Source organism: Dicentrarchus labrax, unplaced genomic scaffold (genome assembly GCF_905237075.1).
Source record: "Dicentrarchus labrax unplaced genomic scaffold, dlabrax2021, whole genome shotgun sequence".
NCBI classification, from domain to species: domain Eukaryota; kingdom Metazoa; phylum Chordata; class Actinopteri; family Moronidae; genus Dicentrarchus; species Dicentrarchus labrax.
The window spans coordinates 7,802,653-7,819,745 of record NW_026136709.1 but is presented as its reverse complement, the minus strand read 5'-3'; the positions used below and the strand labels follow the sequence as shown (position 1 = coordinate 7,819,745).

At 40.5% G+C, this 17,093-nt stretch overlaps 1 protein-coding gene across 10 annotated transcripts in view; it reads right to left on the bottom strand.

Annotated features, from left to right (window-relative positions):
* ntng1a (netrin g1a) overlaps positions 1-17,093 on the bottom strand; it is a 107,708-nt gene that overhangs the window by 47,306 nt on the left and 43,309 nt on the right. For all 10 annotated transcript variants that reach the window (XM_051411148.1, XM_051411147.1, XM_051411149.1 and 7 more), the window contains exon 3: positions 8,104-8,747. In XM_051411148.1, the coding sequence (XP_051267108.1) occupies positions 8,104-8,747 (644 nt within the window). The remainder of the gene's footprint in view (positions 1-8,103; positions 8,748-17,093) is intronic.

Below are 17,093 nucleotides of genomic sequence, written 5' to 3'. Positions count from 1 at the left end.
ATGCAGATGACTGTGCACAGGCAGCTGTGGCCTCTAGATATGGTGCACTGTGCTCCACTGCTGCCAATGCGACGCACCTCAAAATCTGCCTCCGCCTATCGCATTTTTCAAATCCGCCCTCTCCTCATATTGTTTCTTTTTTACCTTCACGGTTCACATGTGTATTGCTTGGGGAGGATTTTGCAGCTGGGAATATCCAATTAATTGGATAGGGGGGCCAGTTTCTATATTAATACCACCTCACACAGAAACACACCCACTACAGCTGGCTCTAGATGGGTACATGTTTGAGTAAATGATTGTGAATGGTAAATGCTCGACACAAGTAAACGACTGAAACACATTCCACATTATTGCTCTCATTATCTACATTAACAAGCATTTAAAAAGTGAGAATTCAAAGCAGCTGCATGAGGACAACAATGGGGGCTGCAGGTGGCTTTGTGTTGAGACCGGTTAAAATTCTACAAGGACAAATGGAACTAATAAATCATATTCTGATTTATTTCATATTTTGTCTTTGCCAACTTGCCCTCGCTTCTCTGCAGCTGGAGGTTAGTCCCAAAAACTTTAGGGTGCTCTGTTGTCCTAACACCCTTCCTCGTGCATCCTTTTCAAAGCCTTATCAAGCAGGTACTTCCACAGCATACAAACAGGGTGAGTAAAAAGTTTCTGCCCCGACTGATAAAAATTTCTTTTGAGCTCCGCAACCTGGCAGACTCAACCAGGGAGGGCGTCAGCTAGAGACAAACCGAGGGAGGAGGATCAAAAGCAGAGAGGTGGAGAAATGGCCTGGACAGAAGTCAGTAGCGACAGGTGATGTACAGTAGGTGATGATGGAAGGAAGAAGAAAGAGATAAAGGGAACGGAGAGGCAGCTGTGGCTGTTTGGTAGTGTCTGGGGCAGCGACTGACTGGCTAATTGAGTTGTGTCAGTAACAAGATGCAAGGAGATAAAGTGAGGTCAAGTGTCATACTGAGATAAATGAAGTCTCATAATAGGTCAAAACCAGAACAACGCCCCAATGACGTCAACCAAGGTCTCAAGTGTCTATTCAGAACAATGGTAGTCCTTTAGCTGCCAGGTGGGGCACTGATGGTTCTCAGTCTTCATCAGGAGTTTAATTTAACCCACTTATTCTACTGTAGATTTATTTGAATCCAGTCAAAGCGGAATCAGATTTTTCTTGAGCGGTAACCACGAACCTTCAATAGGAAGAGTGATGAGATTTCAGTTGAAAACCAGAGGTCACCAGTTAATAAACCATCCTACGCTTCCTCTCCCGGCGGAACCACCAGTGTAGGAAGGCAGCTCACAGCTTCAAACTGAACTGACTTAAAACACGGAGGAGATAAATAAAAGAAACATTTCCCTGCACACTTTGAAGTGAGAAGGAGGATAAACAAGAGCAGGGAGGGGAGAAGGCAAGCGTAGGTCGGAGGATAGGCTCAGGCCACGGAACAATTTAATTTTAGAATGTGTGTTTGTTATCTAATCACACCATTCACAAAAAGCACTGTATCACTGCAATACAGTATAAAGCAAAAAGAAAAATGATACAAAAAGAAGATCTGTATGTGCTAAAAAGCAGTGGTGGATATTTAGTCAAGTACTTTACCTAAGTACAAATTTTGAGGTACTTCTACTTTACATTAGTATTTCCATTTAAGGCTATTTTATACTTCTACTCCACTACTTTCATGAAGGAAATCTTTTGCTTTTTACATCCCTAAATTTATCTGACTACTATTTATACGATTTTTTAATTAAAGAAACATGATAACTTAAAATAGTGGCTTTTCTGTTTATTTTCTAATTGTGGCCCCCTGTAATAGTTATGATGTCTACAAGTTTTTTGCAGTGCCATCGAAATTTCAGCTCTAAACTTCTAAGCTGGCTTTATTTAAATAACTGTTAGAGGCCCAGAGAGGTTAAATTATCTGATATTTCCCTAAAGATTTGTTTTGTGTAAAATATTTTTCTTCTTCTTTTCTACTCCATTAATCATCAATACTCAGTCGTTCACAAACTGTGGCATACATTACTGCGTATTTATTAGCATATATTGTATATATATTATTATTACTATAATGTACATAGGCTCTTATTATATTTCCAATTCTTATTTTTATTTAATTTATTTTACTAATATGTATATACCTAGATATATATATATATATATATATATATATATATATATATATATATATATATTACCTAGGTTGGTAACCACTGAACTCCCTTACATAATTGAAAGAAGTTAAAACTAGCTCTACCTCGACCAGCTACAACAGTAAAATGCTATTTATGCACTGACACCTCGGTAGTATTATTACAGTGAATAATAATAATGTCATACATACTAGGGCCAGTACTTTTAATTGGCAAGTACATGTTGCTGATAATACTTTTGTACTTTTACTTAAGTAGGGTTTTGATTTCAGCACTTTAACTTGTCATTTATAATGTTTGCATTGTGGTATTGCTATGGGTAAGGACTTCTTCCAACATTGCTCACCAGTTGGTTAATGGGCAATCTGCTGCATTGCTTTACTGCACAAAGTGGAATTAATTTACGGCACAAAACTGTACAAAGAATGGTCTGTGCCTGGTCTGGTAAACGCAATATCACCTTTGCATGAGCTGGAACAGTGTATGGAAATAGTGCCAATGTGGTGACAGATTGATAAATCGGAGCAGAATAAATTTGGGTGTATGATTACAACCACTTAACAGCTTTGGCCTTTGAGTGGCAACCACATCACTACTTCCTGTATTTGCTCTTTGATGAGTCACCCCTGGATGCTCCACTTCCATTCTACAGTAAATATGACAGAGACACATACATTAGACAATTTGACTTATAGCCTCATTGACATTTGAAATACCTCACTTAACTCATTTCTGCTGAACTAACAAAAGACTGTGGGTCATTTGATTACAGCCATAAAACTAACATGTGGCGTGGATGTTAACAGATGGTCCAAGTTATCTGGACCAATCGTTTGGCCTGTCCCACAAACGCGGCATTCTCCCACACAATGAGTAATGCAGACTGCTGATTAAAAAAAAGGCTGAAATGCAGAGCACAGCGGAAGGTAAATAGATGCTTATGGTGGCACAGAGAGAGAGAGAGAGAGAGAGAGAGAGAGAGAGAGAGAGAGAGAGAGAGAGCAGACGGAGAGAGACTAAGGAGGGTAGACAAGTGGAATGACTTATTCAAGAGGGAAGTGGGCAGGAAGAAACATGAAATTAGCACAAATAGATTATCTGTCGACTACAGGCAGGCCTAAGAGCAAGCCAAGCACTGTGGAGGGAGAGCAAGAGAAAAAAAAAAGCAGATTGACTTCTTGTTTGTTCCTCCCTTAGGAGAGATCCGATAGAGCCATCACTCACCAAATTGCTGATCTGTAGTTGAAACAGCTGTATCAAAAGCACACATGCACTCAACACCACAGCAATTACATTGTACCAATAGTTTGACCCATGCACTGTGTGGGAGTAAACTGTCTAATCTTTATATTTTTTTGTATGCCTCAGATGAAAGCTTTGCTTTAGCGTACTATATTAAAACTATCATATACGTACTATGATAAAAAAGTAGTAGTAGTATTAGTAGCAGTAGTACTAGTAGCAGTAGTAGTAGTAGGAATCCTTAAGGTAATAGTTTGATATTTTGGGAAATATGCTTATTTGCTTTCTTGCCAAGGGTTGGCTGAGAGGACTGATACCACTTTCATGTCTGTATACTAAAATAGGGAAAGCGTAAAAACATGTTGCATGGTGCTCTCAGCCAAGAAATAGTCCATAACCCCTCTGTTAAGATAAGTTAACTGGCTGCTGCATGAGAGTGGTATCAATCTTCTCAGCTCGGCAAGTAAGTGAATTAAGCGTATTACTCAAAATCTCAAGCTATTCTTTTACGTAATGATAATCCATTCCCAATGATAACATAATTTGGTGTATTCTACTTATCGCAGAGGTGCAGGGCTCTTATTGCACAAAATGCAATTAAACAAAATGTATTGTGCCAAAAAGCTCAAATCCTTTGAGTGGGAATGATGACTCAAGCGTGAAGGCATGGTGACATATATTACATTCTGTGGGCGGTGGCAATGGGCATAGCAACATGATTGCTACAGATAGATTTCATACCGATTTTAGTACATATTTCAAACAATTTTCAGATATGATTCAATACATTTTGAGAATTTATCTCTTTAACAAATCAGATTGATTTTACATTTGGCAAGCACTCGCAAATGTTCTAAAAATTAGAATTCGAAATTTCTGCATTTTTTGCTGATAAAAAGTTAATAAAAACTAAAAGAGCATTGGACCCTTGTAACACTGTCAGACTCGCAATGGACAGTTTAAATTAATGCAGCAGAACAAACTGATATTTTTATTTCTTGGATTCTTCTTTGCAAAGCATATGAGTTTGGTTGCAGTTTTGTGTGTGTAATGCTAGTGGCTAATGAAGCATCGGGCCACCAGCCTCAAGCAGAGATGAGGAGCTGGCTACAGAGGTCTTCTTTCTAACTCCATACCCCTAGGATTTTCTATTATTTTTAAGCATGTAGTCTTCTAATAAAAAGAAAAATGTAAGAAAAAAGTTTGTTAGTGTTTCACTGTGAAGACATAGGACTTTTTCTCTGGGTTGGTCGCACCCTAAAGGATTTCAAGAGACATAATATAGTAGTTGAGCCCACTCTTCACTTTGTTTAACATCCAAATTATCTTTCCAAAAGTTTTGAATTGCCAAAGTTGTACTTCATGTGAGCTCATCCCTAGCAGGCTGGGTGTTGTTGACGGCAATATCCTGAGATTTTGGGGTTCTTCATCAGTGTGGGGATTCACAGTCAGTGAACAAGACTCTCTTTCCATGAGTCTGATGGGGAATCTAGACCAGAAAAAGGTTGGTGCATCTAATAACCAATTCGACCCTTCAAGTGAATTACCTGTCTACCCTGCAGTCAAAGTGACTGTGAACCGTTGAGGTTGTTTCTGACCTTCCCTGATAATGTCCTGCAGCATACATATGCTTTGGAAATTGAATCACAACTCTCACAGGTCCAAGGCTAAATTGAGAAAACAAACTTTCCTTTCCCTATCTTCTGTCTTGCTGTATGCAAACAGGGTAGAAACAAGCTGAAAATTTAGTTCATGGTATGGGGCTTACATCATCTTTTATACACTGAGAGCTGAAAACAGGTTTGGAACTAATAGCACAAGTCTGTTGCCAGATTAGGAGGTTATCCTTTGGCCTATAAAAAGGATTGTCGTGACTTAAAAGTAGTGCCAAAAATCCTTCAGTTTCTGATATTAGGTGTATTCTTTGGTTTGTGGTGGGTAGTGTTTTTCGTGGGTATGTAGTTAGAGTTTATCCCTTGAGTGGTGGTACAGAAATGAAGTGGGGCTGAGTCTTCCTCTACAATTCAAGGCAGGGACCCAGAGCCCCTTCAGAGACAAGACTACTCTGCACAGGAGAAATAGAGCGAGAGAGAGAGAGAGAGAGAGAGAGAGAGAGAGAGAGAGAGAGAGACAGGGGACAGAGCCCGAAAGAGAGAAAACGAGAGCCAGAAAGAGATCCTTTAGTAGCCTGAATCTTCTCCAGCTTTAATTACACTGTATTGATCACAGGCGGGAGGGAGGAAGAGGAGAGGGAGACTGAGCGAAGAGGGAGAGACGGTTGGCCAAATTGTAGGCTGTAGTTACTGTAAAGTATGTAAAAAAAAAAAAGAGGCAGAGCAATTATACCAAAGTCATACAGTAGATAATTAGAAAATCCTCCCAACTCTCCACACTTTCTCCTTTCACATACCCATTTAGCACTGCTGATACAATAAAGCAGTCAGGGTGTCAAATTCATTTAAGTCACCGGGCAGCATGCATTGTTCTCATCCATCTCACAGCTCCATGCTCGGTTTGATTTGAAATTCTTGACATTGATTTTTTTCTCCCCAGTGCCTTTGGTTCGGTCCTTCCTTGTAATCAACCATAATAGAATGGTCATGCATGACACTTCTGCTTTCCCTGTAACAACTTTAGCTACATGTTACAGATGCAAAGAGGTCTACTTTGGCAAAGTTGTGCTTCTTTCCTTCCTTTTCTATCTTTTCTAGGTTGACCTACTTTGGCAAAGAGCTTAGGTTCCTTTCTTTGTTTCTCACACTGTTGTGGCATGGGCAGAAAATCTGCAAGCTCTCCTACTGTATTTCCCTCCACACCCTCTCTCCTCACTCCTGATCCAAGCATATGGCAACTGGGTCCAGCAGTGAAATATGCCAGACTCAACCTCACTGCCCCTGCAAAATCGCTCCCGCCGAGTCTCACAGAACTGTATTCTGGGGGTTAAGGAGCTTATGTCTCGTATACGACGCATGGAGAAAGGGGCTGAGCAGTGATTCGCCATGGGAGGGGGAGAAGGAGAGTGAAGCCTCTCTGTGTTGAGTGTATCTCATTATGGCTGAACTGTGGGTTACCTTTGGTAAACAGTGGGGAACATTTCTCAGGCGAGCGTCACTCTAAAAGCAGCAGGCTGGTAAACGACGGCGGCCCGATGGTGGCGCACAGCCATTGCTCATATCTACAGCCCCACAGGGATGTATGAGTTCGGTCATGATTAGTCAGATAGAATAAATAATCTGCGCTTATGACAGCCCCCTTCATTTCAGTGGGTGTTGAATGGATGCCCCGTCCAACTCTTTTGTGTTAGTAAATTCCCTCCAGTTATTTTTGCTGAATGACCTTCTCAATCATGAGAAAAGTCAAAAATTCAATTTCTGAGAGAGGCATTCATTATCATAGCCCCTTGTGCTCAAGGGTACCTGCCCATTTACAGTGAGAACGATGTGTAGTATGGCTGTACTCCATTTTAATGGTGTACTAAGGAAATCATCATATTAGAGATTCATTAAGTAGCTTGAAGGTTAGTTGAAAAAACATTTGACAATATTAAGCTAAATAGTGTCACAGCAAATATTATTACAGTATGACTATGTATTAGTCAGTGTAGTGTGAGAATGACAATAACAGAGGTCTTTTTTTAATTTATTATTATTACCTGATGTGAATCCTCACATTGAGATTTGTTTTTTCACACAACCACATTGGTTAAAGAAACTGATGTTTGTTGCAACTGTAAAGGACACTACTGATGTTTCTATTTGTAGTCTAGTCTAGTCTATCTTCAGGCCAAGGCATGCTGTGACACAACCACTGAGCCAGTCTTGCAGCCTGACTGTACTCTTGTACCCATATCTTTGGATTGTTGTGATGTTCCGCCACTCTGCACAAGCCTGTCATGTGTGAAAAGCAAAACAAGAGCAATTAAATCTTCATTCCTTCACCCCTACAACCATATTCACATCTGTTAAATTGAAAAAGCACCCTGTGTAAAACAGCTCCACTTAAGTCTATGCCCCAGTGACTCTTGTAGTAGCGTCAAGAAGCAGGGGAAGCTTTTGTCGGCCTTTCCGTAACAGTATTATGCCGTCTTGTTTTCGTGTTATATGACCCTCTGTGGATTCTGTAAATCAAACACTAATTACAACGTGCAGTGACCTGACGGCTGAAATGCTACCTCTAATGTCTTCCACGGGCTAATAGACAGCTGAGTGAATTTGGCCTCCAAAATAGAGTGCTTCAGCAAGCCGTAAGCAGCTTGGTTAATTAAGACATGCTGACAACCGGCGAACTCTGAACATCATTATGGATCCGCTGCCTAATTGGAAAGAAAGGTAACGGTAAACGCATTTTTCTTCACTATTGGGTAGTTGCACTGTTTTTGCAATACAACCACAGAAAAACCACTGAGGTATGAGCCTATAGAATCATCAGTACATTATCAGTCCACCCATAGCTGGATTAACCTGATAGGGCACTCCAGGGCAAACATTTCTTTATTTTTTCTTTATTTAGTTTATTGGTGCAAATTCCCTTACAAATTAGGAATTGATTGAATTACCAAAACAAACTGACATGCACACTTCTGGGGTCCCTAGAGGTTTGGGGCCTTGGGGCACTTGTCCCCTTTTTCCAGCTGGTAATCCAGTTTCGAGTCCACCACATGGCATGTGTACAGAAGAATTCAGGTCTTACCTGCCCTGGACTTTGATGTCAGAGATGGCATAGAAGTATCTCGACAGGTTGTTCTCGTCCACTGTTGTAGCTCCAGTAGCAGGCCGGAGCAGGCGGATTCTCAGGTCTGTGATGGTAAAGAAGTCCCGCAGGTTCTTGGTAGTGTCCAGTTGGCCATATAGCGAGGCCATGTTGTGGAGTCGGGGCCCAGCAAACAGCGCAAACCGGTCCTTTATCTCAAAACGCACTGTTTTATCATACTTCCACACATAACCTCGTGAGTAGTCCTCAGTGCAGATGATGTCCAGCAGGGTGTCCTGACTGAGATCCTGCACCGTCTTGGGCTCCATGGTAAAGGCGTCTAGGCAGTCAGTGGCATAGAACTGGTAGGGCTGCCAGCTTCGTCCATAATCCAGAGACTTTTCTAGGACCATCTGTTCAGGCCGGCCTGACTCAAAGGTGAGGATGATGTCGTCAGTCAGCTCAATGGTCTTGTTCCAAGATAGCGTGATGTTGACCAGGAGGGCCTTTGGATACTTCTTCCAAGACGTGGACTGCCAGAATGTTGTGGGGTTACGGCCCTCGATGTCGAACATGAGCTCCGGAGGATGGGCCAGTTCCTCTGTGGTGGCATCACATTCATTATTACACATGTAGGGGTTCTCCTACATAGAGAGAGAGCAGAGAAAACCAAATAGAGAAGGATAAAAATGAGTTAGTCTTAGCGCTGTATCTCTCATATACCACCATGTCATTAGCAGAGCAATTTAGAGAATTGTGAAGCCTTAAGCCTCACATGAAACTAAAGCTGAATCACAGAGTGTGTCATGTGCACACGCATGCTCTGCTAGGTGTAGTATGCAGTCATCGTGAATATTTGAAGGTACATAGCTTTATGTTGCACATTTATCTCTCAAGAGTCTGTCAACACCTCTGCTAACTGTTTAATCGCAGTGTATCCCTTTCTCACTACACCAAGTCACAATGCTGGAATTGCAATAGTGTGGATCAGGTGGGAAGAAAACCAATTCATTGGTCAACAGATTAGAAGAAAAAAGATTTATATTTTGACTGAGCTCTCAAGCATCTTGGGTTGCTCTTGCACCTTTTCCTTTTTTTTCCCAACTTGATTCATTAACACATTCACTCATCAGAACACCTGACATCACCTAAATGTGTTGAACCATTTAATAATTTCCATCAGAACTTCGTTAATAAAGGGCTAATAGGTGTCTATTTTTTGTCTTTCATGTCTAAATTTCACTTTTGGTTTCAGAGTTTCTTTGCAAGCTTTAAATTCATCACACCCCTTGCTTGAAAGAGGTCTTTCTAAAAACATTTGTCCGATTTACCACAAATCATTACCAGGCGATGTTCTCTCCGTGCTCCCCGGGGGCTCCATCTAGCTGTCAGGGGGAGGAGGCACTCCTCCAAGAGGACCTTTCAAGTGCTACAAGCTCCAATTTATCAGGACAAGATAATCCACTACTTGATTAGGTGGGAGATGTCACCCTGTGCATGTGCCTGTGTGTGTGTGTGCAGAAGTGAGTGTGGCAATGTGGTGAGGAAACAGGGAGAGGAGCAGGCTTCTGATGTAAGACAGTCTAATGAAGCGGCGAGGCAGAGATCGAGTAAGTTAGAGGGAGAAACAGCTCCATTCGGCTAATAAGCTTTGCAAGTTTTTCCCTGTCCTCCAAGGCAAGGTGACAATGAAACAGGGCTCTGTCAGGCCTTCTGACTGTTGGAGGGCCCCATTAATATCCTGTCTGGACCATCCCCTACAGGCTTCTCCCAGCACTGGACAGTGGTGGCTGGGAGGAGACGTAGGAGGAAGAAGGCAGACTGGCAGTGGAAAATTCCACTTGGGTTTTAGTGTACCATTTCATGGTGGGAGGTTAGGTGTGCCATTAACTACAGCATCTGGTGCACCGTGTATCCACAGACAGATGTGTAATAACTCATATGCGACAGTTATGCCTGCTTAGGGTGTGGACATTCTCTAAAAAACACACTTGGCATGCAGGATGGCTGACTGTGTTGCTGTGGCTTGTTGGAAATGCACATTCATCGAGGGAGACCTAAAACTGTTATTCAGTGACAGTCGAGTGCTCTGCTTGGAGCACGGGTGTAGATTTTGAGAAGAACATGCTTTCTTGATCCTGTTAATTAATTAATTAATTAATTATACTTTATGTCTACTGTGTTGTTCAATCTACAGTAACTGAACAACACAGAAATTCTCAAATGCACTTTTGTGATTAGATGGCGCCCTTTTATGCCTAAAGTCCTTTTAAATGTTGTAAGGAAGTTTTAGATTTTTAATTAAATCTCTGCACTGAAATCAAGTTTTCAGTTACACAATATTCTATTTTTATTTTAGGAGCAATTATCTCTTCACCCTTGACCAAAGAATGGTGGTACCCAGATCTTTTACTTAAGTTGCTCTTTAAATTTTTCTTTTAATTACTATTTATATTTAACAGCTCCTGGAAATCTTTGTTGACCTTAAGTGGCTGAACTTCTCACCTCACTACAGTGATGCACAGGAGGACTCCAGGACCCTGTGTCATTACTGATGAGTGTGGTTATGGGTTCAGAAGACCACAACCATCAGCAATACTAAGTGTGGTCAGAAATGAAACGGACTCTGACAAACAGAGAGGGTAGAAAAACACTGTTTTCAGCCTGGCAATAAGTCATTCTTTAAGTGTAAGTACAGAAGTATTGTCAGGAAAAATGACATATGGTATCAAAGGTAAAAGTACTCAAGTGTATATTACACTGTCAGTATTATACTATTGTAAAACATATTATTGGTTTATTATTATATTATATTATGGATTAAATTATATTACTGATGCATACATTCTGGAGGAACATTTTAAAGCACAAAGTTATGATATAGCTAATTTAAATCACTCTTTACATTTAATACATAATCTTAATAAATTGATCATACTGTTCACAGTTTTATATGATTTTATAAATGTAATGGAATTGAAGTATGAAGTAGCAGAACAAGTAAAGGACCACAAAATTGCACCTATAAGCACAGTTCTTAAGTAAATGTGCTTAGTTCTTAATATAGCCTCTACCTTTGGCTCAAAGAGTAAGAGTAAGCAAACACTACTTAGGGTGTCTTTATGTGAGCGATTGTATTATGTCTGAGGTTAAGCTTTTTGTTCCTTTACGTCTAAATCAGTCAGATCCAGTGATCAGCTATTACTGCAACACCCACACACACACACTCACACTCACACTGCCATCCTCACCAGCACATCTCTGTAATCAGACAAAGATGTATCCCTATCGATCCCTGTGGCCGAGCAGCTGAAAATCTGCTGCGTGTAGCACCTGGCAACCTTGGCCAGTCGTCCAACGCTCCCCCGAACACACAGGTTAAAAACCTTTCATTACTGTCTCCTCCGCTTCTCGCCCAACGACAAAATACTGCCTTTATGAAGATCAATAACCTCACCGGTCATCCCGGAGAAGAGAAAGGGGATAAAATGCTGAGTATATAACCTCATGAAAATCAATGGCAGCTTTCTGTGTTTTACTGTAGGGCACCATTGAAGGCTCTGTTAGCCGATTAATGGTTTGGGACGCATTAAAATAATTGACAGCGTCCGGCACTGCAGCATTTCTGTAATTACAAAAGATGTTTCTATTAATCTCAGTCTGATGATAAGTGGCCAGGATGGTGGGGGGGATGGGGGCAGCCATCACAGATTACAAAGCCAGCGCAGAGGTTGCTGAGGCGGATAAGTCACGCTAAATTGGCGCTAATAGAGATGCCGTTGACCCACCCAAAACACAGCAGCTTAATCCGATTATTAGCATTGTGATGCAGTGAGATAGTGTGAGAGAGCAAGTGCGTGTGAGTGCAGGTGGGTGTTCATGTGCAGCAACATGTCTGTGGTTGTGGGTGGATTTCACAAATTATCAAGAAGCTACTCTAAATTCATTTGGCGTTGTCCCCATTATTGTCAAACTGTTCAGGCTAATTTTACCAGCCGACTAGAGGAATAAAAATCAACAAAGCAGCAACGTAGAGGATAATGAATTAGACTAATTCCATTCAGTTGCACTCCACAGACCAGCGTTATTTGTAGTGTTTAGTTCGCAGGGAAGTGTTTTCCCTTGCTTTGTAATTGAACTCATACATTTATCAATCATGGGATTATTTTTGGCCTGCATTTTTCAGTTTTTAGATGTTTCATTGTGCCTCTGCAACTGCTACAGTGTAATGAACAATGATCAATCATCTTAACAATTATCACCTGAACTTTATCCACTGAGAAATTATTCTTACGTTTATGCAAATTCTCACATTTTTATGATTTATTACTTGACTTGAATATGTGAATAACTACTGTACATTCCTGGTAACATGCTGCACTGACTCTCCACCCCCCCACCCCCTGCTCCATTCATATGCATTTTCTCATTGTGGCTCTACAAGAAGTGTTTTATGTTTTAACCTTTACCCTAACAAAAAACACTAAGAACAAACCTTTAAGTAAAGTCTTTCTGACAAAGGGAATATTTGAATATTTGTGTACGTTTTTTAATGGTATTTGCGCCAAAAATCTGAGACAGACGTCAAGGTTGGTATGCATAAAAAGTAGATATCATTATTACACACAGAAAAAAAGTGTAGAAGAGATTGATTATAGAGGTTTTGATTGTGTCTAGTTTTAAAATAAGATATGACCGTGGTGGTTGACAGCCTTGGCCCAGCCACAACGTAACCGCTGATGGAGGATGGGACTTGGGGGAATATAAATTTACTAACTGCTGACAAGCCATCTAGATAGATGGGCTCCCACCAATCAAACAAATCCGTTTGTGTGACAGATGTCTTGCACTTGTAACCCAGATAGCAAATTGATTCCACCCTCCATTTTTCCCTCTTTCAACCTCTTCTTCTTTTAAGCTAATACATTTTATTTCAAAAGAGATCAGTTTGCAACCTTGAGAGAAATAAATCAAGTGGTCTTGTATTTGACTTGAAAACCTTTTTAGTAAAAGGAAATGATTCTTAAAGTATTGACATGCAAAGTGCAGGTAATACTTGTTTAAATGAACAATTTTACTTATGTTTTAGCTACTGTATTTATCAGCTGTTAACCTCCTAACCTTGCAGAAAATATTGGAGCAGGACTTGAAGTGCATTTTAGATAAAAGTGCAATGAGATCAAGATTCAGACTAACAAAGTCCCTACAATCAGTACTGGCCTTCTTTACAGTTTGGTCAACAAAGTGAAAATGAATGAAACCTTTAAACTATGAGTTTATAAATAAGCGTCATTATTAATAATCCAACACAACTGTCTGCATACTCTCCATCAAAGGCAATTATCATAATGCAAAATAAAATGTTAAGACAACACTAAATCCCTCTGGTCTTGATGAATATTACCAGACTGGACTCAACAACAAGATTTCTGTGGCTCTCTTACAATATAGATATTTTAAACAAGACACGCTGTTCCCTACTTTGCGGATGCAACCCCAATCCCATATTCTACTTTATGATACTGACATTGATATTGTCATTTACAATATAAAATCAGTTGTCAGTTAAGCTTCAAGCACTGACTATTGGTAGACGGTGCATGGTGAAAACATCCTCATAACAAATTCTCCAATATGACCTTAGTTCAATTCAATTCAATCCAATTCAATTTTATTTGTATAGCGTCAATTCATAACAGAAGTTATCTCAGGACACTTTTCAAATAGAGCAGGTCTAGACCGAACTCTTTAAAACAGAGACCCAACAGTACCACCATGAGCAAGCACTGGGCGACAAGGGCAAGGAAAAACTGCCTGTTAAAAGGCAGAAACCTAGGCCAGATCCTCCGGCTTTGGTGGGTGGTCGTCTGTCTCGACCAGTTGGGGTGAGAGAGAGAGAGAGAGAGAGACAGAGAGAGAGAGAGCGAGAGACAGACAGACAGACAGGTGCACAGCAACAACAGTATTGGCAATGGCAATCTAGCAGGACCATGGCAGGAGGCTCCACCAGGATCGACAAGAACCTGCGAGACGATGTCTGATGTCAAAAGCCAAACAATGTGCTCTGCCACTAATATTGTTCCTTCTGATTAAGCTACATGATCTGTAGGCAATATTATGTTTTTTCAGATGTAATTTGGACCCACACAGTGCTACAGTAAAAACAGACCAGCATCCATCCAAACAACAAACACACAAACTCACATGCAATCCTGTATTTACTGTCACTGTAGCACATAAGAGAGACAAAGACAGATGGAGAGTGATTGGAAGAGTTTAACACTAAACACATATCAATACTAGAGCCTGGGAACTCCTAATGAGAGAAACAAATAGCTTCCTCGCCACATGCTCGAGCCTTTGCAGGTTTGGTAAGAAACACTGTCCACATTTTGTAAGAAATAAATCAAAATCATTTCCAAGTCCCACCCCTTTTGCTTTGCATCTTCAACTTCTGTCTTTAAAGATTAAATTGTCTATTAGGAGAGTTATCTTTATTTCCACAGAGGTTAAAAACACATTAAGATTGAGGATCACATGCTGCATTTAGATGTCAATAAGTCATTACAACATTCATTTACAGGAGACTCTCTCACAAAGGGATAATGCTTCGTGGCACAAAACAGGAAGAGAGTGCTTCCAGTAAAAGATGGAAATAAAATGTTTCAGTTATAATTATACCTGACGAAAACAGGCAATAACATAGACCCAAATATCCCATGATAGCAAGATCGTATTGGTCTACCATCGTCTCAAAAAAAAATAAAATAAACTTGACTCATTGGTGAATGAAAAGTGCAACACAGTTCAGTTTGACATAAACCCATAAAGTACCATAATCTCTGTTACATATACTATTACAACTTTGTACCACGCGTGTGAGTATTGGAGAATTTCTCCTACCTTCTCCCCAGAAATGCATAATCTCTTTTCTTACATCTATCTATTTCTCTTCCATGCTCCTAACTCTCTTTCCTCAGCAAGGTGTGTGTGTGTAGGTGGGTGTGTGTGTAGGTGTGTGTGTGTGTGTGTGTAAGATGGGGGGATGGGGGGTTAAAGCTATCCCTGCTGCATTAATGAGGCCTTGTGTTCCACGATAGATTTCTTCATCCCCGACTCAGGGGCTTGATTGAAGCAGTGCTCTCCCACTTTCCAAACCTCTCTCTCTCTCTCTCTCTCTCCAGTCATGCCATCACCTTTCCTGGATTCTCTCTCTCTCTCTCTCTCTCTCTCTCTCTCCCCCCCCCACCCCATGGTGATGGGTGGTACAGACAGAAAGAGGGGCTTAACCTGGACGTGGAATGAATATTGGATGCCAGTGTGACAGATTACAGTGGTAATAGACACCCAGGCCAAATCCTCACAAGGATTACAATCATATTTTCAAATGGCTCAGGGTCGGCCGGAGGTCGACCGGCCTGGACCAAAAGGCGCAAAAGGAATGGGTTGGAAGATTAAACCCATGATACACGATCCTCATCTTTACATTAATATATTAGTTTTGAATTAATTGATTAGTCACTTGACAGAAAATTGACAACAACTTTAATTAATTGTATCAAGGACACACCCACACAAACACGCAGATATACAAAGAGTATTGGTGCTCCACCAACCCTCAGCAGCTTGTAGACAGTAGACTGACAGTTCAAAGGGTCTACCGGATGAAATATGCTGTTTTGTGGCACCAGTGGGGGAAATTCAAAAGTGATCTAAGGCAACGAGCTGCAGCGTCCAACCACCATAAGCACCACAGTGCGGGCTGTCCGGTCGACTGAGGAGAGGATACGAGGCGAGACGATGTGTAAACGTCCTCATGTTGCGTTCATCGCAGCAATTTAGAAGATTCATGAGCCTTAAAACAATAGTGGGGAAAGTCTTCAGCACACAGCCTCTGCACATTCAGAGGATATAAAAACTATTTTATATTCCATTACCTTTTATATGGCAATGCAAGCCCCACCGAGTGCTACTGCGTTACGGTTTGGTATCCGCTGATTAAGAGATGGTATATTTGTGAGAGCAAGGCAAGTACATCCATCAAATGTTGTTTGATGACTGTAAATATAAATGCCTTTAATACAGGCAGTTAACTTGACAGGTTAATGGTACAGCACAGAACACTGCCACAGTTACCTCAGTTAAAGAAACTTATTCATGCAGCACAACATGAACAATTCACTACATCCTTATGCGTGCAACCATACAGTTTTATTTGAGCAAAAATAAGTTGTGATATATGGAAAGACGTCATGATCCAAATGTAAAAGAAGTGAAAAGGTAATGATGTCTGGCAGCATAAAAATGAATCGCTAACCACAGACAGTGCATCACCTCACAATACAATAACTTGTTTGAGTAGAGTGGCAACAGCAGTTCATTAGAACAATAGGTTCTGAGCGTAGACATAAATTAGCCAAAATGTAGAAGCCATAGATTACAATTTAGATCAGGAGTTCCCTGTCTTTTTTGTCTGATGAGCTGAAACAGCCCAGTCACTGTACAGAAGATCCATATCTGTGAAAAATATTTAAAGAATACCTGGTGGTAGTGGCAGTGTATTAAAATGGAAAGAGAGAAAGTATGTACCAGTTCAAATTAAAACCTAATCCTTTATTCAAATCTACAAGAGAAAAATGGAGCATTATTAATTTACAAGTAACTTAACCAAAACTTTTTACTTTTTCATTTTTCTGTTTGAGTTCTCTCTGGAACTGGTCATTTGGATCATTTTTATTCTTGCCATATAGAATTGTGACTCATACAGAGAGAAGTTAACTGCTCAGAATCCAGGTGTACTGTAGATTAGGTTCTTTGCAGTTTCAAATAAAAATCATATCATATATTTCAGACCACTACATCGCTGCCCTCACCAGATCAGGAATGGATCACTGTTATTTTCAAGTGTCATTCATCTTTTATTAAGATGACATTTCCACAGTGAGCCAATACACCAGGGCATAATCGATCTGCTGGCTGCTGCAATGCTA